The following is a 21545-nucleotide window of genomic DNA, read 5'->3' as shown; positions in this document are numbered from 1 at the left end:
CGATGTTCGTCATGTTGATTTATGTTTTTTCATGTCGATTCAATCGTGGGGAAGGTAGCGGGGAGTCGCGCGAGCCCGTTCGAACTACCGCGTCCTTCGAACGATCTTGTGTTCGGATTAACGCGACCGTACTGTATCATCATCAGTGGCATTACAGCTCGTTATGAGCCAAAGCCTTTTTCAGAACAATCTTCCATTCGCCCCTGTCTCTGGCAACTCTTCTCCATGCTTTAACTCCGATGGATTTTAGATCATCCTCTATGTTATCTTGGTACCTAAGTTTTGGTCTTCTTCTGGCTCGTCTTCCCACTGGTCCTTTTCGGTCGAAAATTTTTCTGATCGTTGCATCTTCACCTCGCCTAATTACATGTCCTATCCATCGAAGGCTTGCTAATTTAATACATTTTACAACGTCAGGTTTCCCAAAACTTCTATATAACTCAAAGTTCTAGCGATTACGCCACAAACCCTGCTCTTGGATTCCTCCATATATTTTCCTTAGAATTTTTCTCTCAAAACGTTTAAGCAATTCTTGGTCGTCCTGTGTAAGTGACCACGTTTCAGACCCGTATGTTAACACTGGCCTTATTAGCGTTTTATATATGGTAACTTTAATTTTTCTGGGTAGTTTTGGGGCCATATGTTTCCTCAAGCCATAATAGCACTTATTGGCAAGCACTATTCTTCTTTTAATTTATTTGCTGAAATTGCTGTCTTTGGTCAGCAGCGAGCCCAGGTAGACAAAGGTGTCCACACCTTCCAGTTCCAGATCATCAATTAATAGTCTAGGTATCTGGTTGCCTGATCTAGTACAATACGTATACTTGGTTTTCTGTGCGTTTATTTTTAATTTTATTCTAAGTGCAGACGCCTTTAGTGATCGAAATGCTTCGATCAGAGATTCTGTGGACCTAGCAATAATGTCTCTGCGTATCCGACCACTTGTACAGATTTATTAAAGATGGTGCCATTCGTATTAATATGGCACTCTCGAATTACTTTTTCTAGTGCAAGGTTGAATAAGAGACACGACAGTCTATCTCCCTGTCTCAGTCCATTTTTACAATGGAAGGGTCTGGAAAAGTCGTTTTGGATTCTGACTACACTCTCTACGCCTGTGAGTGTAAGTTCCGTTAGTTGAACAAGATGAAGCGGCATTTGAAATTCCACCATAGCCTGTAGAAGTTTTTGTCTGTTGACTGAGTCGTATGCGGTTTTGAAATCCACGAATATGTGGTGGGTGTCGACTCCGAACTCAAGCGTTTTCTCAAGAATCTGCCTGACTGTGAAGATTTGATCCGTTGTTGATTTATTGGGTCGGAAACCGCACTGGTAGTTCCGAACTATTTGTTCAGCATAGGGAATCAATATTCTGTACAATACGTTAAACAATACTTTAAATGCCACGTTATGTAGGGTGATGCCCCTATAGTTATCGCACACTATCATATCTCCCTTTTTGTGAAGAGGGTGCATTACACCTAATTTCCAGTCTGCGGGAGTTTCCTTCCGTTGCCAGATTTTGGTTACTAATTTATGCATGTGTTTAAAAAGAGTGTCGCCACCATTCTTAAAGAGTTAGGCAGGAAGATTGTCCAAACCGGGGGCTTTGTTATTTTTCAGTTTTAAAATGGCTTCTATAATTTCTTTTTCGGTGGGGGGCGGCTCTTGAGCGTTTTCATCCATTTAAGGCAAAGTAATTTCTATTTGGTCTTCTTCACGACTATCGCTAAGCAGTTTTTCAAAATGATTCGCCCACCTGTTTAGTATCTGTTGTTTGTCACTAATTATGGAACCATCTCTGTCTTTACATGCTGTTATTCTGGGTTTGAATTCTTTTCTGCAGCTGTTTATCTTTTGGTAGAATTTTTGCGAGTCTTTTCTATTGTGGCGGTTAACAATCTCGTTTAGAGCGTTTTCGTATGGCTCTTTCTTTTTCCTTCTAAACGTCCTTTTTTATTCTCGTCTAAGATTTTCATAGTCTTCCATGTTTGATCTCGTTCTGGGCTGCTGAAGTCTCCAATATGCTTCATTTTTCTGTTGGTTAATGGATCTACATTCTTCGTCAAACCAATCTTCGTATATTTTAGCGTGGTTAGGTTTTAAAAATCCTTTAGCCGCTGTATGGATAGCTTCCTTACATTTGGTCCAGTGTTCATCTATACTTATATTTTCGTCAATTCTTGTCAGCTCTTCATTTAAAATTTTTCTGTAGTTATCCCTAGCGTCTTCAGATTTTAGCACATCAGTATTATATTTAGTAGATTTTGTGCTCTGGCCCTTCTTAGCGTTTGATATACGTGCCCTGAGTTTTGTTCTTACAAGGTAGTGGTCGGAGTCTATATTAGCACCTCTACATGCTCTTACATCTAGTACGTCTGAGAAATGTCGATTATCAATTAGTACATGGTCAATTTGGTTTTTTATTTGACCATCTGGTGATTGCCATGTGGCTTTGTGGCTATTTTTGTGAGGAAAACATGTACTTACTACCACCATTCCCAATGATGCTGCGAGTTCAATTAGGCGTAAACCATTTTGGTTGCTGACAGCATGAAGACTATGCTCGCCGATCGTGGGTCGGTAAATAGTCTCTTGGCCAACTTTAGCGTTAAAATCACCAATAATAATTTTTATGTCGTTGTTCTGACATTGTCTGTAAGTGCTTTCCAGTTTCTCGTAAAATATGTCCTCCTCGTCTTCTTTATCTTCAGTGGGAGCATGGATATTTATAATGCTGTAATTATCCGTACTGTACTGTATATGTATATATATATATATATATATATATATATATATATATATATATATATATATATATATAATCATGTGCAAATCTTATTGTGTAATGTGTAAAATGTTTTTCTTTCTTTAGATTACCTGACGACGTTTGGCTGGTTGATCTGGACTCAAATAAATTAATATCGCCTTCTGAAATTCCACCGTTGCCGGAACCGGAAGGAACTATCTTAAAAAATCATTTAAAACAGGTAACTTAACAACAAATTAATACATTTTTATTGTTTTTCCTCCTTTGTATTACTTCTTTCATAACGTTCAACTTCTGCTTTTTACAACAAAGGCAATGCAACTAATGGATCAAGTTGGCACTGGAGTAAATATTTGTTTCTACTTGCACATTTTAATAGTTGGTAACTGCATCTGACACTGCGTTTCACTGACACTAAAATAAAAATTCACTTAAAAAATTAAATAATTAAATATTTTATCAATTATTATGTCCAAAATAAAAATGATCATATTTAAGTAACAAATATATTTTTGATAAATATTTTATTTAATTAATATCGATTAACAAAAAATTTTAAAAATTCCTTCAACGAACATAATGCAAAATAGTTACAATACAATAAAATAAACGAGTATACAATAAAAATTATTAAGTCAAATACACAGAAGTATTTGTTAATAAACATAAAGTAACTAGTTTATCCTTCCGCCGGGCGCGCCTTAAATATTTACATCATCGGGCGCGCGGCAGAAACTTGCTGCCATGTAGTTCCTTATTATTTTTGACACTTTTTTAATTATTGGTTAACTGTATCGTTATTGATTTTGTCAAACAATAAAAAAAGCTTTATTAATTTAACTAATTTTAATATATTGAACAAAAAACTGAACAGGAACTTGGTTATATCACGTGAAAGTGTTTTGATTTGTGATCGTGTATGAAGGTGTTCTTTCACCAAGTTCATTGCAAGGTTTTTGGGAAAATGTCTTCTATTAAGTGGTTTTCCAAAATTTTTAGCAGAATATAGAACAAAAGTATTTATGCCGCCAATATTCATTAAATTATAGAATATAACAAACGGTCATCTTTTCGTAATTCGCAAAGTCCGTTTTACAACTTGCAATTATACCTGAAAGAAGCAAGAAAATTGCCTAAAGGTATGCGCAGTATGTCGTCAGCTGATTATTTCCTACAACTTCTTGCAATTGCGCGATAATCGGTTTAGTGCCACTTTCTCTGCAAGTTTTTATGCAAGTCTAGGGGAATTTGTAGGAAGTTTTTCCACAATGTTAAATGTCATAATTACTGATTGATTGATTTTTCCAAGAGTTTATTAATAGTGCCTTTTTTCTTTTAGATTGGGCTATTTTTAATAGTCTTGGTATTTTGAAATTTACTAAATAATGTTAAATAAATAGCAATAAGCAAATAAAAAAAATAAATAGTTTATAAGTTACGATGAAGTTAAAACATTAATTGCATTGCAAGCCGAGTTGCAAGCTGTAAAATCGCATATAAATACCTTCCAATGGACTTGCATGAAAGTTAGTCATGCAAGAAATTGCAGCAAGTTTTCTTGCGAGCAGTACGGTCTTAAAACACTGTATGATGGACATAATTTAGCCACATTTTAGCCTCATTTTGTTTGGTTGTAATCTAAAATCAACTGTGGTTTCTTAGTATACAGGTCAACTTTCGGTGTGCATAAACGTTAATAATATAACTGACTTACTTTTACGGGTCATATAAGCGGTAATCATATAATCTTTCTGAAATCCAAATATGCCAGATTGACCTGCTTTTGACTTATGTGGAAGAAATTCTTAAGGAATTTCTCTCTTATTTTCCTTCAGCGTCCCAAGCAAAGTAACTTTTTTCTTCACCAGATATCTAGCTAAAAGAATGCTGGTATAAAAATCTGCAACAAACAGACCACTCATCCTTTATCCTTTCATGACACGTTGTCAACTGAGAACATATAAATTTAAAAGGTGTAACATCCCTAAGATCTTTGAGTCTCTTTGCATAATATAACAAAGTCATCAAGATGCTGCTTAAATTGCTGATGCGAACGATAGTGATCTTTCTTAACTGTAGCATTCTTTAAAGTTTTATTCATACGTTCAAGTTGTCCATTTGTCCAAGAATGGCTAACTTTTGTCAGACGATGTTCAATGTTATTTTCTTCACAAACTCTATCAAATATGTGTTGGAAGGCGCTTCCCATTTGTAAATTGTATGCCATTATCTGTCAAAATAGTGTGGATTTTATACGGTAAAATTCTAATCAGATTACCTAAAAACTAAGCAGCTATGGGTTTTGTAGCACTTTTGTGCAACTCAACGTAGGTGAATTTATTCTATTGCAACAAACAAATACAGTTTTCCTTCTTCTGTTCTAACATCCGCGATATGAATATGGAAATAGCCTATAGGATATTGTTTGAATTTCTTTCTTGGTTTAACTTCACCATCGACATCTGGTAGTCTGCTAATGTTGTGCCTTTATAAACAACGACGTAAGCTGGAGCAACTCAAATGTGGGATTGAGATTTGCAAAGCGTAGATCTAATGGCAATAAAGTATGCTTACGAAATGCAGCACCTCCTCTTCTAAAGTTAAATTTAAAGGATAAATCCTAAAATTTCCTTCTACTTCATCCGTACAACCGTAACTAACCCTAATTCTACTGCACGCATCTCCATTTATTTTACCATTACTTTGTAATACTGATCCCAGTTACTTAAAACTATTACTTTTCATAATAATTTCATTATCAAAAGCCACCATATTTTATTTATACTAACTCATTGAAACGAGCATTCCAAATACTCTGTTTTTGTCCTACTAAGATTTACACCTATTTCTTCAAGAGCTTGTCTCCACTGTTCTTGTTTTTGTTCTTTAACTTTCTTTTACTATTTCCTACTAGGACTACATAATCAGCTTACATTTAGCACCAGGGAATGTTATGCTGTCGTTTTGGTAATATCTGGTCCAAAACTAATGAGAATAAGTCTAAGGACTAAGCACCGAGCCTTGGTGCAATCCTACTTTCACGTAAAAATCAGTCTCTCCCACACCTGTCCTACCACCAGTTGTTACTCTCTCATACATGTATCTTACAATCTTTACCTATTCATCGAGAACTCCTTTCTTACCGAGCGCCCTCTCATATGCTTTCTCAAGATCAATGGATACCTATGAGCGTTTTTTTCTTTATTCCTGTATTTTTTATATCAACTGCCTTATAATGAAAGTTGCGTCTGTGGTCTATTGATATATTTTCATTATGCGACTAAGTAGCTTTATGGCTTTGTAGTTTGTATATTGTTGTATATCTCTCTTATTTTTGTAAAAAGGTACTAATGTACTGCTTCTCCATTCATATGACATTTGTGAAACTTCCATAATTTTATTAAATAAACCTGCCAAGTTGTTCCTGTCTCTCCCTGTGACGGAAACGCTTTTAGACAGCAGACTCAGTAAAGCACAGGTTTAATTTAAATAAAAATGTATTCGAAATAAATAATAAAATACTATACTAGATAATTTGTTCAATACAATTTAAGTGTCAATCTTAGCGACGACGGTATCGACGGTTCTATGACTCACTGTTTAAACCTGCGAAAAATAAATACAATTAATGTCATAAAAGTCGAAACGAAAATGCGATGTGTTAATACACACACACACGCACACACGCGCGCTAAATTAAAGGAATGATCTGGGTTACAGGTAGACAGATCGATCAACATTCGATCCGGCAAGAAGCTGAAAGTGACTAATTAACACTTAGTCACGGAACGAATACGTCTCAGATCAACACTCTAAGACTGGTTCGAAGATGCCACTAGATCAACACTATAGCAGAAGCAATTGACCTTCGGTTAACATCCTAGGATCAGTGGAGTCGTTCCCAGATCAACACACTAATAGGACTTGGTTCTCTCGTGTGGCGGCTCTTATTTTATACCGTAACTCCTTCGATTTTCTTCGATGAAAGTAGAACTTAGCGGTGGAGGTCCGTGCGTACAGAGCAAAGGTAAACTAAAAACGTTAGCGTTGACATCGTTACATGCTCTCCACAAAAGGAATATAATCTGGTCTAACTGCTATTTCTTTCTTTACTTTTTAAACTGCTAGAACCACTTCCTCGTTTGTTATTTTGGTGACCACTGCTGTTACTGTCTCCGTTAATTCGCCTGGTTTTCTGTCAAATACTTTATTTAATAAAGTGACAAAATACTTTTTTTAAATCTTTTTGACATCCTTTTCGTGAATTAGTATTTTATTATTTTTGTATCGGAAACGTCGAATTTGATTAAAATCATTTGCTTTTTTTCTCTGTTTGGTTATTATATCTCTTTTTTCCATCTTCCCTAATATCGTTGACCGCATAGTATAGATTTATGTACCCTTCTGCTTTAGCTATTGCTGCTGCTAACTTCGCTTTCTTTTTGGTGACCATATAGTTTTGAAGATCTGGGTCCGACCTATTTTTTTGCCACTCTTAGTGGTACTAAAGAGTACACAGTCTAAATCTATATATAAAAAACGACATCTAGGGGTAGTATTAGCAAATTAAATATGGATATAATATATACTCGTATAAAAAACAAAATTATATATAAAAACAAATAACTGTTTTAAAAAAATTAGAGTCATTGAAACCAGTGTTATGCATGTTAAAGAGCAATAATCGACTAGCATGGGCTAACGAAATATTAGTGTTCTAATATTTTTTGTAACTGTATTTTTGTTGTCTTTTACTTTATGACGTAATTTTAAATAACATGTGGTTCTATTATTGTAAAATCCAAGAGTATTTTTTTTATTAGTAAATTTCAATATTTTTTAACGACATCGGTGTCAAAATATTACAAAAATACATTTTTTATCTAAGATACCTCTTTGTTAAGTGTCATCCACATAATAGATATGGATAATACTTTTTTGATCTGGAGACATAAAAGAAGTGAACTGAAAAATTGTTAAAATTTAGTAACTAAATTTATTTAATTTATACATAACCTAAAGATCCAGTTTAATCTGGAAATAAAGAACTATAAACAATTGCATTCTTAGATGTTTTAGTGGAATAAAAACTCAAGAGAAAACTTAGGCACGTTATACGAAAATTCAGCGACGAAACGTTACGTGGTCTTTACCGAGTCTATAAAAATCTTGGGCCGCACTATACTCCAGTCGTCAGAGATGAAAATGCCACTAAACTTCTAAAAATCATAAAACCCCAAAAAAGATGCAAAAAAAAACTTTACCACTTTTACCCCTGCACTTCCCCCTAAAACCCTCCTCTTAGTAGGGTAAAAACATCGATTTGCCAAGAATCTGTACACCGTAAACAAAAATGTTTATAATCATTTTTTGTGTAGAATGAACCGTTCTCTTAGAAACAACGCTTGGAGCGACTGTCGATTTTGCATTTCAGTCAGTAAAAAATGACAAAAGTCGCGCCAATTTATTTAAAACCTTTATAAAAACTGAGTTTATTCTTGGCAAAATGCAAAAACTGCATACAAAATCTGCACTCTTTTCCTTAAAACCGCATCTTAATTTTTGTTGATAGGACATTTGGATCAAAAGATATCGAATTTTTACCGTCGAGCTAATACAAATTTTACTGAACATTGATTTTGCGCGCGTAACTGACATGCACAATCGACGGTCGCTTCAAGCGTTGTTCTTCTACGGTGTACAGATTTTTGGTAAATCGATTTATTTGCGTTTTTGCCCCCCTGCGGGAAGCCCAGGGGTAAAAGTAGTAAACTTTTTTGCATCTTTTTTAGAGTCCTAAAATTAATATTCTCTGCAAAATTCAGCTTGTTTGTATGATTTTTGGGGGTCAACTTTCTGACGACTGGACTACTACCCGAATATGTAAATATAAATGTTTAAGATAAGAATTAATTAATTAATAAAAGCTTAATATGTTTTAATTGATACCAAGTGATATAATACATTTAAAAAGGCAAAACTCTCTATTAAATTGTAACAAACACAATTCGGAAAATCATAAAAATTAACTTTATTTTAAGAAACACATATGCTTAGTAGAATGGCAAACTATAGACCAAGACTACTCTTCTTCGTGTGCCATCTATCGCATTCGCACTATCGATATCGCTGGTCTAAAAATATCGGTAAATGTCAGGTTGTTGAACAAAGCTTTCAAATTGTTCAACCAGGAGATACGTCTTTTCAACGACTCTTTCTACTCTGTATTCCTCCTTGTATTATTAATTGCACTAAGTTATAATGCTCGTTCCTCATGACATGTCCTAGATATTACAAAATTCTAATTTTAATCGTATTCAAAACCTCTTTCTCTTTTCCCATTATTCTCAACACCTCGACATTCGTGACTCTTGTAAGACCAACAAACGATGGATAATGTTTAAGATACACAAAATGAACGAGGCCGCGTTTCTTAGAATCGGAAGAGATGTGATTGTGGTCATTTGGAAATTCTGACTATCTTACAATTTTCATCTTACAACAGATATGTCTTGCCTGACAAAAGTCACACCCGATCAGATAGCTCATCGTCTCCTGACAAATGGTAAGACGACATTAAGGAAGAACAAAGTGAAAGTACAACGAAATATGGACGAGGAAGAGGATGTTCTAGGTACCTGCTTTTGTCTGGAGGAGATGAGAGGTGCAATCCACCAAATGAAAGATAATAAAGCGGCTGGTCTAGACGATATACGAACAGAAAAAATAAAGCACTTTGGACCAAAAACCCTAGAGTGGCTCGTAACTTTTTGGGGTTCAAGGGATAAATTAAGAAACCCTAGAAACGAAAAGAGATATAAAAAGATATTTGGGTTCTGAGACCAAATCCAAGGAAAGATATCAACAGTTAATTATCAAATAAATCTTGTCAACACACTACATAAACAAATAATAACTATATTAGGTGGACTTCGTTCACCCACTTACCTACGAAACTTAATCAGCCTGATCTTTATTCTGATCGAAGGATTAATAATAATTTAATATAATAAGCAAATATTCAGAGGTATTGTTTTATCAGGAAACTTATCAGGACTCGAGAAATAAAATTCATTAATAAAACAAAACAATATATTCAACAACACAATTATATAGGCAACTGTATGTAAACTAGTAAAAAAATTCACCATCAATTAATGAATGGTTGTATACATACAGAAATAAACAGTATTATGAATAAGAAATACCTTTACAAATTCAGTATAATAACATCATGCACAAATTAAATTATCAGCGAAGAGAGCCTGATAATATTAAAAAAAAAAAATCAACCAAAGTTGATAGAAATCTCTCTTCACTCTTTATGGGCTTATCTCGAGATAACGGCTACATAAATTTAAAAAATGAATAGCAAATAAAACAAAGTTAATTAAAATTAAATTCAAAATAATACAAAAAGGTTACAAGAATTCTGTATTATAAAAATTTAACTAACCCGGACTTGGTTTTAAGTTAATTATCTGTCTCGCACTGTTGTTGAATGATTAACTGTTCTTACTGAGAATTAAATGTTCATAATAATTATTAGTTCTTAGTTATTAGAAGAGTTCTTAATAGCTGATTGAAAGTTCGTATTGAAATATTAAATGTTCTTTTAATTAAATTGCTAAATGGGTACTTAACCTTAACTACAGGTGATGAAATGGTTGACGCAGATTTGTCCAAAATTGGGTAATATGATTACATATCGTATTATTCGTCCAGATAATTGAAGGTAATATGATTACAATAACTTACAATGAAATCTCGATGACTGCTGCACCACTTCACTAAACTTTATTATACTTTACTAGTATCAAGCACTGAATTTAATTAAAATAATGGTACTTTATAATCATATTTAATTAATATGGTATTAGATTAAGAATCTCAAATATTAGGGTGTATATACACTTAAAGAAAAAATTTACAGAGAACGGTAAGAGAAGGAAGCGTCTTTTCTCAAAGAGTGCCCTCTCAGAAGTGATATTCTTTCTCTCAAAATTTCACAAGCTTCCCAAAAAATAGGTGGGATAACACCCACTTAAAAATGACAAGCCAGACTGTATCAATTTCTAGGAAGATAAAAAGGTTCTAACAAACATCGGAAGTAACGGGAAGAAACGTAAGAAGAGATCAAACCTTCTGAATTACGTTCTCCCAAAAAAATACTATAAAGTGCTTTACGACGATGTTTACTAAATTTATCAAAAAGAAACCGCCTGGTACCGAAAAAGATTAATCCAAGCCCTACCATAAAGTATAGTATTTCGTCGGCGTCTTTTGATAAGTAGGACCTATCCGTACGTGAGAATTCCGTGGTAAGGAAAGTCGGTAGGTTGCAATAAAATTTTCTAATGGTAAACAAGACCACCCGCGTATATATTTGCAAATACGGCCGTGGGCGTCTCAGCAACAGGGGTAGAGGGATTAAAAATTATTTAATATTTTAATTATAAAAAAAAATGTTACAACATGGATTGGAATTTAAAATACGTGAATTAAAACTTTTGGATCATTACACTCTATCCAACCTTAGCTTATTCGTAATACTCTTTTGTAGACACATAATTCTAAGGATCCCACTCTATCTGAAACGCCTTTCTTTAATGTCTAATTCGACACGTAGCAGCTCAGAACTTTTACGTTTAAAGAAATTGTAATGTTTCTCTTTGTAATTATTAATTGCAATGTTTGTAATATCTATTTGTTGAAAGCATTTCTAACCTCTTTGTAATTATTAATTGCAATGTTTGTAATATCTATTTGTTGAAAGCATTTCTAACCTCACGGTGTTCAAGAGAAAATCTAAATAAAATTTACACTAACACCCTATATTTTTTGCCTTTATGCTTGCAGCATCACTTGAAGATCAGAAATATACCAAAATTAAAATCGGTTATCGGGTATGTATGTGTAAGTGTATATTATATACATCATATAATATACTCACACATATTAAAATGTGTGAAAATCCAATTACACAGTTAACGACAGATATAAAATTAAAAAATAAAGAAAAAAAGGGTTCTTCTACACATACGTAGAAATGTGCACCATAGTCGATTTTAATTTATACTTATTTTTGATTTAGAAGTGATACTGCAAGCATAAAGCCAAAAAATAGGGAGCTAGTTTAAATTTTATTTAGATTTTCTCTTGATCGCCGTGACCTGTCTTATTCTTGCTTTAATTTCTTTTGTGTACTCATTACTTTCATTAAATATTTTTCCCAGATATTTATATTATTAAATTTAACAATAAAACACTGAAAACTTTGTTTTCAAAACTTCCACCTTTATTATAAAATCTTAACACTACAGCTGTTTCGGCTGATTGCCTTTCTGAAGTGATCTATTTTTGGCATGCGTTTACACTTTATAGTCTCTAATGAAATAGGCTGAGGAGGGGAGAACTGTTTGTATCAAGTTGGTTATTCAGAATTATATCTGTGTATTTTAATTTGTTGATTTCCATAGATTCTAACAAAGATAGCTTAAGGCCTTTATTTTGAATGTGAAGAATTTTAAATTCGTCATTAAAAGAATGATTATGATCTAGAAGGTGAAGTGCGTATGTAGAATCTGTTTTTCTATTATTGGAAGCCCTTTTATGTTCTGCTATTCGTTTATTATTCTGTTCTGTTCTGTTCTGTTATTCGTATATTAGTATAAGTATTTAGGTTTCATAATATCAAACAAAGGAACAACGGAGGAAGAGATAAAAAATAGACTAGGACAAACAAGAGACTGCATACGAAAATTGAACCCGGTACTATGGGATAAGAACATCAGCATAAAAACAAAGAAAAAAATATATAATACCATGACAAGAAGTATCCTCACTTATGGGTGTGAAAATTGGACAATAAATAAGAAAACCAAAAACAAAATAAGAGCAACAGAGATGGAATTCCTAAGGAGAAGCTGCAGAGTAACAAGAAGAGACAGAATAAATAACATGGAGATTAAGAGGAGAATGGGAATGAACTCCGACATAATAGACTACATCGAACAGAAGAGATTAACATGGTACGGACATGTCAGAAGAGCAGACCAAAATCGGTGGATAAATAGAATAACAGAGTGGAACCCGATAGGAAGAAGAAAGAGAGGCAGACCCCGAAGATCTTTCAGAGATGAGGTGGACGAAGCAATGAGTAGAAGAAACCTACAGGAAGGGGACTGGCTAAACAGGAAAAATTGGAGAAAACGGTTGAGTGAAGGAATACAGTGAAAACTGTGGAAATCCTTGTATATATATATATTCGTTTATTAAAATTTTTACCAGTTTGACCGATGTAAGTTTTTGGGCAGTCGCCACATTTAAGTTTGTACACACCACTGTGTAAGTGTTTTTTATTTTGGCTCGTGTTCTTTTTAATATATTTGCGTTGTTATTTGTTCTGAAAGCTGGTGTTATTCCTTTCTTTGTTATGTGTTTGGCTATTTTTGTTGATATTTTGCCTGTGTATGTAATCAAGCAGAAGGTACTGGGATTTTCTCTGGTGGTGAAAATACTAATTTCAGGGCTTTCCTGTGTAGTTTCTGATTTAACATTTTATTAACTGTTTGTTCGTTGTATCCATTGTTTACTGCTATTTGCTAAATGATATTTAATTCTGTCTGAAAGTTGTATTTTGACATCGGAATTTCTGTTAATTTATGTAACATATTATGATAGGCTGCCAGTTTATGTTGTGTGGGATGAGATGATGAATTGTGTATAGTCGTGTCAGTATGGGTAGGCTTATGAAATATGGAGAAGTCATGTTCGATTTTAAGTCTGATAATTTTTTTTTAAATCAATCCATAAATTTTTTAGATTTGTTTGGAATCCATTCTGTAATTTTAACTTTGTATAAAAATATATTCACAAATGCACCTGGAAATCACCAGATGGATATACAGTAAATATGATAGATTATGTTATAGTAGACTCAAGACACCTATCGTATATAGTAAACGTCCGCTCCAGGAGAGGAGCAAATGCGCATTCTAATCATTACCGTGTCAAAAGTAGGGTAAGGACCAGAATTTTATACATAAAAAAGGAAATAGGTTCCAAACATGGACGATACAATGTAGAAGGACTCATAGATACGAAACAAATAACGAATATAAACCAAACATAAACATTACACTAGAAAATAAACTAAAACATACAGAAGAAGCTTAACAACGAAGAACAATAAGAAATAACTGGTTTGACGAAGAAGGCAAGATTATAACAGACAAAACAGACCATACTTACTTCTGCAACAGGGGTACAGAACCCAACAAGCAGAGGAGGAATAAAAAGAACTCCCCAAAGAAGAATAGAAAATCCACCACAAAAAGAAGTAAAAAAATATGATCAAAGAACTTCAAGAACTACAAGAACTAAGTAAGCCAACAGAGACAAGAAAAATTGACCAGAAACTGAACAAAAGCAGAAAAGAGTTCGAACAAAAGTTGTGAAGAGATAAGAAGTGTAGCATATTGACAGTACAGCAAGAAAAAGTAAGAAGATGGACAGAACATTTTAAGGAAAAGCTTGAGGGAGGCGAACCCTGATATATCATTAAACTAAGCAGACACAGAAAAGAGACACTATTTTTTTAGCTGTAAATCCTAACTGTGTGCAAGAACGTTTCAGAATTATATATCTCCCTGCTAGTACAAGCTTCTTCCATGTTTATTAAATTACACAATATTTAACGAGAGCAATATATCGTTAAAAACAAAATCACATGTATACTTTACACAATGTACTTACAACTTTAAGAAAACGAAATATATACTGACCACATACGCATCCTGTCTCCGCTACTGACACCTTTTTGGTAAAAGTCACAGCCAAAGCTAAATGATACGATATACGTAAGTGATCACGTGCATGACTCATTTCATTTCTTATTTGCAGGACTATAGTTTGTGTTATTTTAATTATAATATTAAAAATTAAAAATATTTTTACAAAAATTTGAACCTTTGAACCTAAAATTAACTTATTCTTACCTTCTAGTCTAACTTTCTTACATTTGAGAACCACATTAATAATTTTTTTATTAATATATTTCGATTTAAAATATGAGTGAAATATAGTATCAAATAATAAAGACAATAAAACGTAGTTGATTGGGTAGTAGATGTAATAGAGCAAACAAAAATATTGAGGCAGTTATACAGTGCACCTGACACAGTTTTGTGTTAAATTGCTTTGAGTGTTTCTATTTTACACAGTTTTCTGTAGGCTAGTAGACTTTAATTTTGCTAAATCTATTTATTTTGTTTTCGCTGCTATGTTTTCAAAATACATACATTTTTTGTAATTTTCTTAGGATTAAATGGGTGTTTTAAAAAAAGGTAACCCCGTCTCTAGGATGGGTAAAAAACTGAAAAATAATTGGAGTTTGCTTAGTAAAAAATTTTTGTAACGCCATCCGTTTTCAAGATACATGGAGTTGAAGAAAAAAAAAATTTACGCATTTTTTACGATTTTGCCGAAACTACTGGCAACATTGTAATGAAATTTTATACGAATATGTTTTGGAATCTGATACATCTCATGAATTTGTTTTTATATCTGATTCTCATAGAGGGCGCTATTTACACGGATCGTACTAAGTATTAGTCAATATAACTTTTTTAAGAGTATAATTATTTAAAAATTTTAAGTAAACTTAAACATCATTCAATTCTGTAGGCTAGTAGACTTTAATTTTGCTAAATCTACTTATTTTGTTTTCGCTGCTATGTTTTCAAAATACATACATTTTTTGTAATTTTCTTAGGATTAAATGGGTGTTTCAAAAAAAGGTAACCCCGTCTCTAGGGTAGGTAAAAAACTGAAAAATAATTGGGGTTTGTTTAGTAAAAAATTTTTGTAACGCCATCCGTTTTCAAGATACAGGGCGTTGAAGAAAAAAAATTTTACGAATTTTTTACGATTTTGCCGAAACTACTGGCAACATTGTAATGAAATTTTATAAAAATATGTTTTGGAATCTGATACATTCCATGAATTTGTTTTTATGTCTGATTCTCATAGAGGGCGCTATTTATACGGATCGTACTAAGTATTAGTCAATATAACTTTTTTAAGAGTATAATTATTAATCAAAATTTTAAGTAAACTTAAACATCATTCAATTTTACACGAAAAAGTGCTCTTGGTAAAACTCGATACTGTGTACCGTTTTCGGAATATTGTGATTTGAAAAAAATTATGAAGTAATAATTGATGCTGGTATAAAATAGTTAGTAATTAAACATAACTCACAAGAAGAAAATGTAATTAATGACTAAGAACATAAAATAAAATTCAATTACAGTAAGTGTTCAAAATGCCCTCCGTTTTTGCGAATACACAAGTCTTTTCTTTTTTCTAAAGATTCCATTAGCCTTCTAAACGGTAATGGATCAGCTATGATGTCATTAAATTGACGTTGAATTCTTTTTTCCAATTCTTGGCGTGAATTTACCTCTGTAGCATAGACTTTTTCCTTAATATACGACCAAACAGCGTAGTCCAAAGGGTTAAAATCGCATGACCGAGGAGGCCAATGAATCGGAGCTTCTGCACCTCTACCAAGCCATCGATTCGGAAAATGATTACTCAACCAATTACGACACCTTCTATTAAAGTGTGGTGGAGCTCCATCGTGCATAAAAAATAAAGATCTTCGCTCGTTTAGCGTTAAATCTTCTAATATCTCGAATAAGGAATTGTTTAAAAAATCAAGATACATATCACTATTTAAATTTCCAGGTAGAATATTATAACCTATTAATTTGTTACCTAAAGTTGCTGCTCAAACATTAACTTTAAATGAGTGTTGGTAATGTGATACCCTTTTGACTCGTGGATTCTCATCACATCAGTAGTGTGCATTATGGGAGTTAAACATACCTTGTCGCGTAAAGGTGGCCTCGTCCGTAAAAATAATGCATTTAAAAAAATTTGGATTGTGGGCTGTCCTTTGTTGCAATGTTTCACAAAAATCCACACTAATTGGTAGATCATCTGGCAAGAGCCCTTGGACTTGTCTGTAATGATAAGGATGTAATTGCTGTTCTTTCAGTATCCGCCAAGTACTTGAAGAAGAAGTATTTGTTTGTCTTGCTATATTCCTTACGCTAACTGTTGGATCTTGATCAATTAAATTTAAAATATTATTTTCTTTATTAATTGTTCTTGTTGTTCTTGGTCTACCAGAATTTATTTTATTTGGTCTCACATTCCCAGTTTCTCGACAACGTCGTTAAACGGCTCTAAATGTTTTTTACTTGGTAAGTTTCTTCTAGGAAACTTTTCTGTATAACGTGTCACAGCTGCACTAGAACATCCTAAACATTCGCCTAAGGTTAATAACATGTCAGTGTATTCAACATTTGAGTACATATTGATTTGATTTTACAAATAACAAGGTTTCAAAACTCTAAATATTGTTGATTTATCGTCATAACAATCAATAAATGTCAGATTTTCATGGCACACTTGGAGAAAATAGAGGTATACCTATTAGAACTTTATCATTACTACCAGCATCAATTATTACTTCATAATTTTCAAATCAAAATATTCCGAAAACGGTACACAGTATCGAGTTGTACCAAGAGTACCTTTTTCGTGTAAAATTGAATGATGTTTAAGTTTACTTGAAATTCTCTTAAAAAAGTTATATTGACTAATACTTAGTACGATCCGTGTAACTAGCGCCCTCTATGAGAATCAGATATAAAAACAAATTCATGGGATGTATCAGCTTCCAAAAAATATTCGTATAAAATTTTATTACAATGTTGCCAGTAGTTTCGGCAAAATCGTAAAAAATGCGTAAATTTTTTTTTCTTCATCTTGAAAACGGATGGCGTTACAAAAATTTTTTACTAAGCAAACCCCAATTATTTTTCAGTTTTTTGCCTACCCTAGAGACGGGGTTACCTTTTTTTGAAACACCCTGTATACTTAACCTATGGTCAAACATTATTGATTGTTGATATTGGAAAATTTTGTACATATGTTTCGGATTAGAAAAAATGCAATATTAAAATTTTTATTTAGACTGTAAATGTGAATTAGTATTGACTTTAAAAACATTTAAAGGCATAACAATAAATCCCATGAAATCGGTAAAGATAATCAGTGGCGGAGGGTGATAATTATGTTCATAAGGGCGCTGATTCGAGAGTACAAAAAATAAATAGGTACTTACTAAAAGCCTACTTTTAAAATGAAACTCAATCAATTTTGTTTTCAAAATGTCTCCTTTGTTGTGTCTCCTTTTCAACATAGCTCTGGAAAAGCTTGTCAAACGCCTCAAAAAATATGGGCCTGCAAGTAAATGAAGATAAAACTAAGATAATGGCATCAACACCCAACAATAGAGCCAGAAACATCGGCCACCAATTCACGGTTGATAATTCTACCTTTGAAGTGGTGGACAAATTCACATACTTTAGCTCCTTGATCACCAAGGAGATCGTCATGACGGAAGAAATCAAGCGAAGAATAATCCTAGCAAACAAATTCTATTTTGGACTGGGTAGACATATGAGAAGCAGAAACTTATGCCAAAAAACAAAAATAACCATATACAAAACCCTTATACAACCAGTGTTGACATATGGGTCGGAGACATGGACCATTTCCAAGGCAGATGAAAATCTGCTTAGGATCCTGACGAAGGATCCTGAGAAGAATATTCGGTGGCATCTGTGAAAATAGTGTTTGGAAAAGGAGGTACAACTACGAGATATATCACAGATATAAACATATATTTGGTGCTAAAGACGTAGTATCCTTTATAAAAATAGGAACACTAAGATGGGCAGGACATCTGGCAAGATCACAGCAGAACAATCCTCCTAGAAGAATCTTTATGTCGCAACCTGTGGGAAGTAGAAGTAGGGGTAGGCCAAAACTCAGATGGAGGGATGGTGTAGATGAGGATGTTAGACAAATAGGCGTAGCAAACTGGCAACAGTTGGCAATGGATAGAACTGACTGACGTAATAGACTTGGGAAGGTCGAGGCTCTTTTATAGGGCTTAAGTTTTATTAGAAATTACTTAAAACAGTTTATTCCGTTTGTGTTTACGTTAATATAGTAATAAAAGTTTAAGAAGAATTACAATTTTTATTTTAAAAAGTGCTCTATTTTTCGTGCCGGTGAGTGTATATTGTCACAAGTTTCTATCGCAGATAAATTTAATTTTTTTTCATTTGGAATCTGTCTCTTTGGTACCTTAAATAATAACATTCACGAATAAACACCGTAGTTTCGCGCTTGTAGAGCGATAAGTTTGACAAAAACATAGTAATGCGTGTTTGTTGTTTCCATGGTAACCGCATAAGCATCGGCGTTAGGAAATCAACCCCGAAAATAGTGCGGGCGCTCAAAACAAACGTTATTATTGTAAAATTTATTTCGGTTAGGTAAATATATTTTCATCTAAACAAAAGTTTGAACAGAATTGTGAATAAAATTTAAAAAGAAAAGTGTAAATATAAAATATGAAAATATATAATATAATTAATTCTTTGCACATCTATCATCTTCCACCAACCGCCACTGCAGATATTACAATTTGCAAAAATATTAATTTATTAATTAATACTACATGCCTCTTATTTCGTAACGAAATTTTGTTTCGTAGAAGTACATATTGGAAATAACAAACACTAAGGAAAAGAATGTAAAAAACAAATGTATAAACAAATCAAATCGTATTTCATAAAAAATCATTTCATAAATAAAATATATAATTTTTTGTAAAAATACAGAAACAGCAATCTTTATTACAGAAGGTAAATTATTTTTGAATTGCCAAAATAATTATTTGTTAAATAAATAGTACCTAAAAAGTTGTTGAGCAACAAGACATACGGATTATCTTAGAACTATATTAGCACCAAAAGGCAGCAATTGAAATAGAGCACACAACATCCGAAGATATACTAATCCGACGAGGAGTGCTACAAAGTTGCGTCTTATCACCGCTATTATTTAATCTGATTCGGAATCTATATTCAAAAAAGCATTAGATGAGGTTCAAGGTGAATCAAGATTTACGGAACCAGCATAGACAACATCAGCTACGCTTCTACCGACACAGCTACCGTCCTAATAGCAAGTAACGCACAAGAACTACAAAATATAATAACTGCGTTAGTTCTTTATAGCAAAATGTTTGGTTTACATGTAAACGTTTCCAAAACTAAAATTCTAGTACTATCAATCAGCCAGTATAACCAAAAAAAAAAAACAGAAATCCTATCAAGAATCGAACAATCAAGGAAAACTTTTATAAACATTTTTTAAAAGATCATACTTTAGTCTAGAGCTCAGAATACGATTGATCACGTTTTCTATGTCTCGGTGTATGGCTGTGAAAGTGGGACAATGGAATCTGAAACAAAAAAAAAAAAAAAATAGATGTCTAAGATGTATACAGGGTGTCCGGAAAATAGTGCGTTCCTTAAAGGTATGGGCTGAGTGTAGCATTTAAAACAAAAAAGTCTTATAACATTTTTTTATAAAGTCAACCGTTTTCAAAAAAAATATATATTAAATTTAATCCATTTGATTAGTGTCCACAGAAAAGCAAATACATCCGGCAATGTTGCGCTCCAAAAGGTATGGGCAGAATGCGATAGTTTAATTTATTTTGATACAGAAAAGGTACATTATTTGTAAACAGTTGTAATTACCCGTAGCTTAAGAATAAATAGTATTGTCATGTTTTCGATTCGCGAGTATCACGATATGTTAATTACGTACGGTGAAGCCCACTGTGACAGTAATAGGGCTGTTAGACTTTATGTTGAACGCTATCCCAAACGACGACATCCTAATGTCCGAAGTTTTGTGAACGTGTCCCAAAGGTTATTAGAGACGGGTTGTGTGATACTTAAAAAAACTAGCGGTAGAACACGAAGTAACCGTAGACTAAATGCAGAAGATGTGATTTTGGATATAATCAGTAATAATCCAAGAGTAAGTACTCGATCTGTTACTAGAATGATTGGCATTTCAAAAAAAATTGTTCACAAGACATTTACGGAACAACTGTTACATCCTTACCATTACCAACGAGTGCAAGATTTACACCAAGGCGATTTACCTCGAAGATTAAGATTTTGTAGATGGTTTCAAAACAAACTCGCCAGAGAACCCGAATTTCCGTGCAAAGTGTTGTGTGCAGATGAAGCTTGTTTTACGAGAAATGGTGTGTTTTAATTTTCACAATTGTCACGTGTGGAGTGATGAAAACCCGTATGCTATACGTAGGACAAATTTTCAAAAACAGTTTAGTATAAATTTATGGGCTGGGATTATTGGTAATCGTCTGATTGGACCGTACGAACTTCCCAGAAGATTGAATGGAGAATCCTATTTAAATTTTTTGCAGCATGTTCTACCGATACTTCTTGAAGACCTCCAGTTACAAATACGCTCTGAAATGTGGTTTCTTCATGACGGGGCTCCAGCACATTTTACGAGACATATTAAAGATTTCCTCGACATCACTTTTCCTCGTCGTTGGATCGGTAGAAATGGACACGTTCTGTGGCCACCCAGTACACCAGATTGCAATGTTATGGACTTTTATTTTTGGGGACATATAAAATCATTAGTATACGACAACCAGGATGAAATTAAAACAAAAGCTCAATTGCGACAACGAATATTTGATGCTGCTGAAATAATCAGACACAATTTACATACTTATAATATTAAGAATAATTGGAATCGTCGAATAAACACGTGTATCTGTGCAAATGGTGGC

General features: G+C 33.3%; 1 protein-coding gene across 5 annotated transcripts in view; it reads left to right on the top strand.

Annotated features, from left to right (window-relative positions):
• The window catches only part of Rab3-GEF (Rab3 GDP-GTP exchange factor), a 222944-nt gene that overhangs the window by 59400 nt on the left and 141999 nt on the right, over positions 1–21545 (top strand). For 3 of the 5 annotated variants that reach the window (XM_072535240.1, XM_072535241.1, XM_072535243.1), the window contains exons 10-11: positions 2876–2990; positions 3083–3115. In XM_072535240.1, coding sequence (XP_072391341.1) covers positions 2876–2990; positions 3083–3115 — 148 coding nt within the window. The remainder of the gene's footprint in view (positions 1–2875; positions 2991–3082; positions 3116–21545) is intronic. The other 2 variants (XM_072535244.1, XM_072535242.1) reach the window with 1 other exon arrangement.

Source organism: Diabrotica undecimpunctata, chromosome 6 (genome assembly GCF_040954645.1).
Source record: "Diabrotica undecimpunctata isolate CICGRU chromosome 6, icDiaUnde3, whole genome shotgun sequence".
Taxonomy (NCBI): domain Eukaryota; kingdom Metazoa; phylum Arthropoda; class Insecta; order Coleoptera; family Chrysomelidae; genus Diabrotica; species Diabrotica undecimpunctata.
The sequence above is the reverse complement of the archived record's forward strand: the minus strand, read 5'-3'. Positions and strand labels throughout refer to the sequence as shown.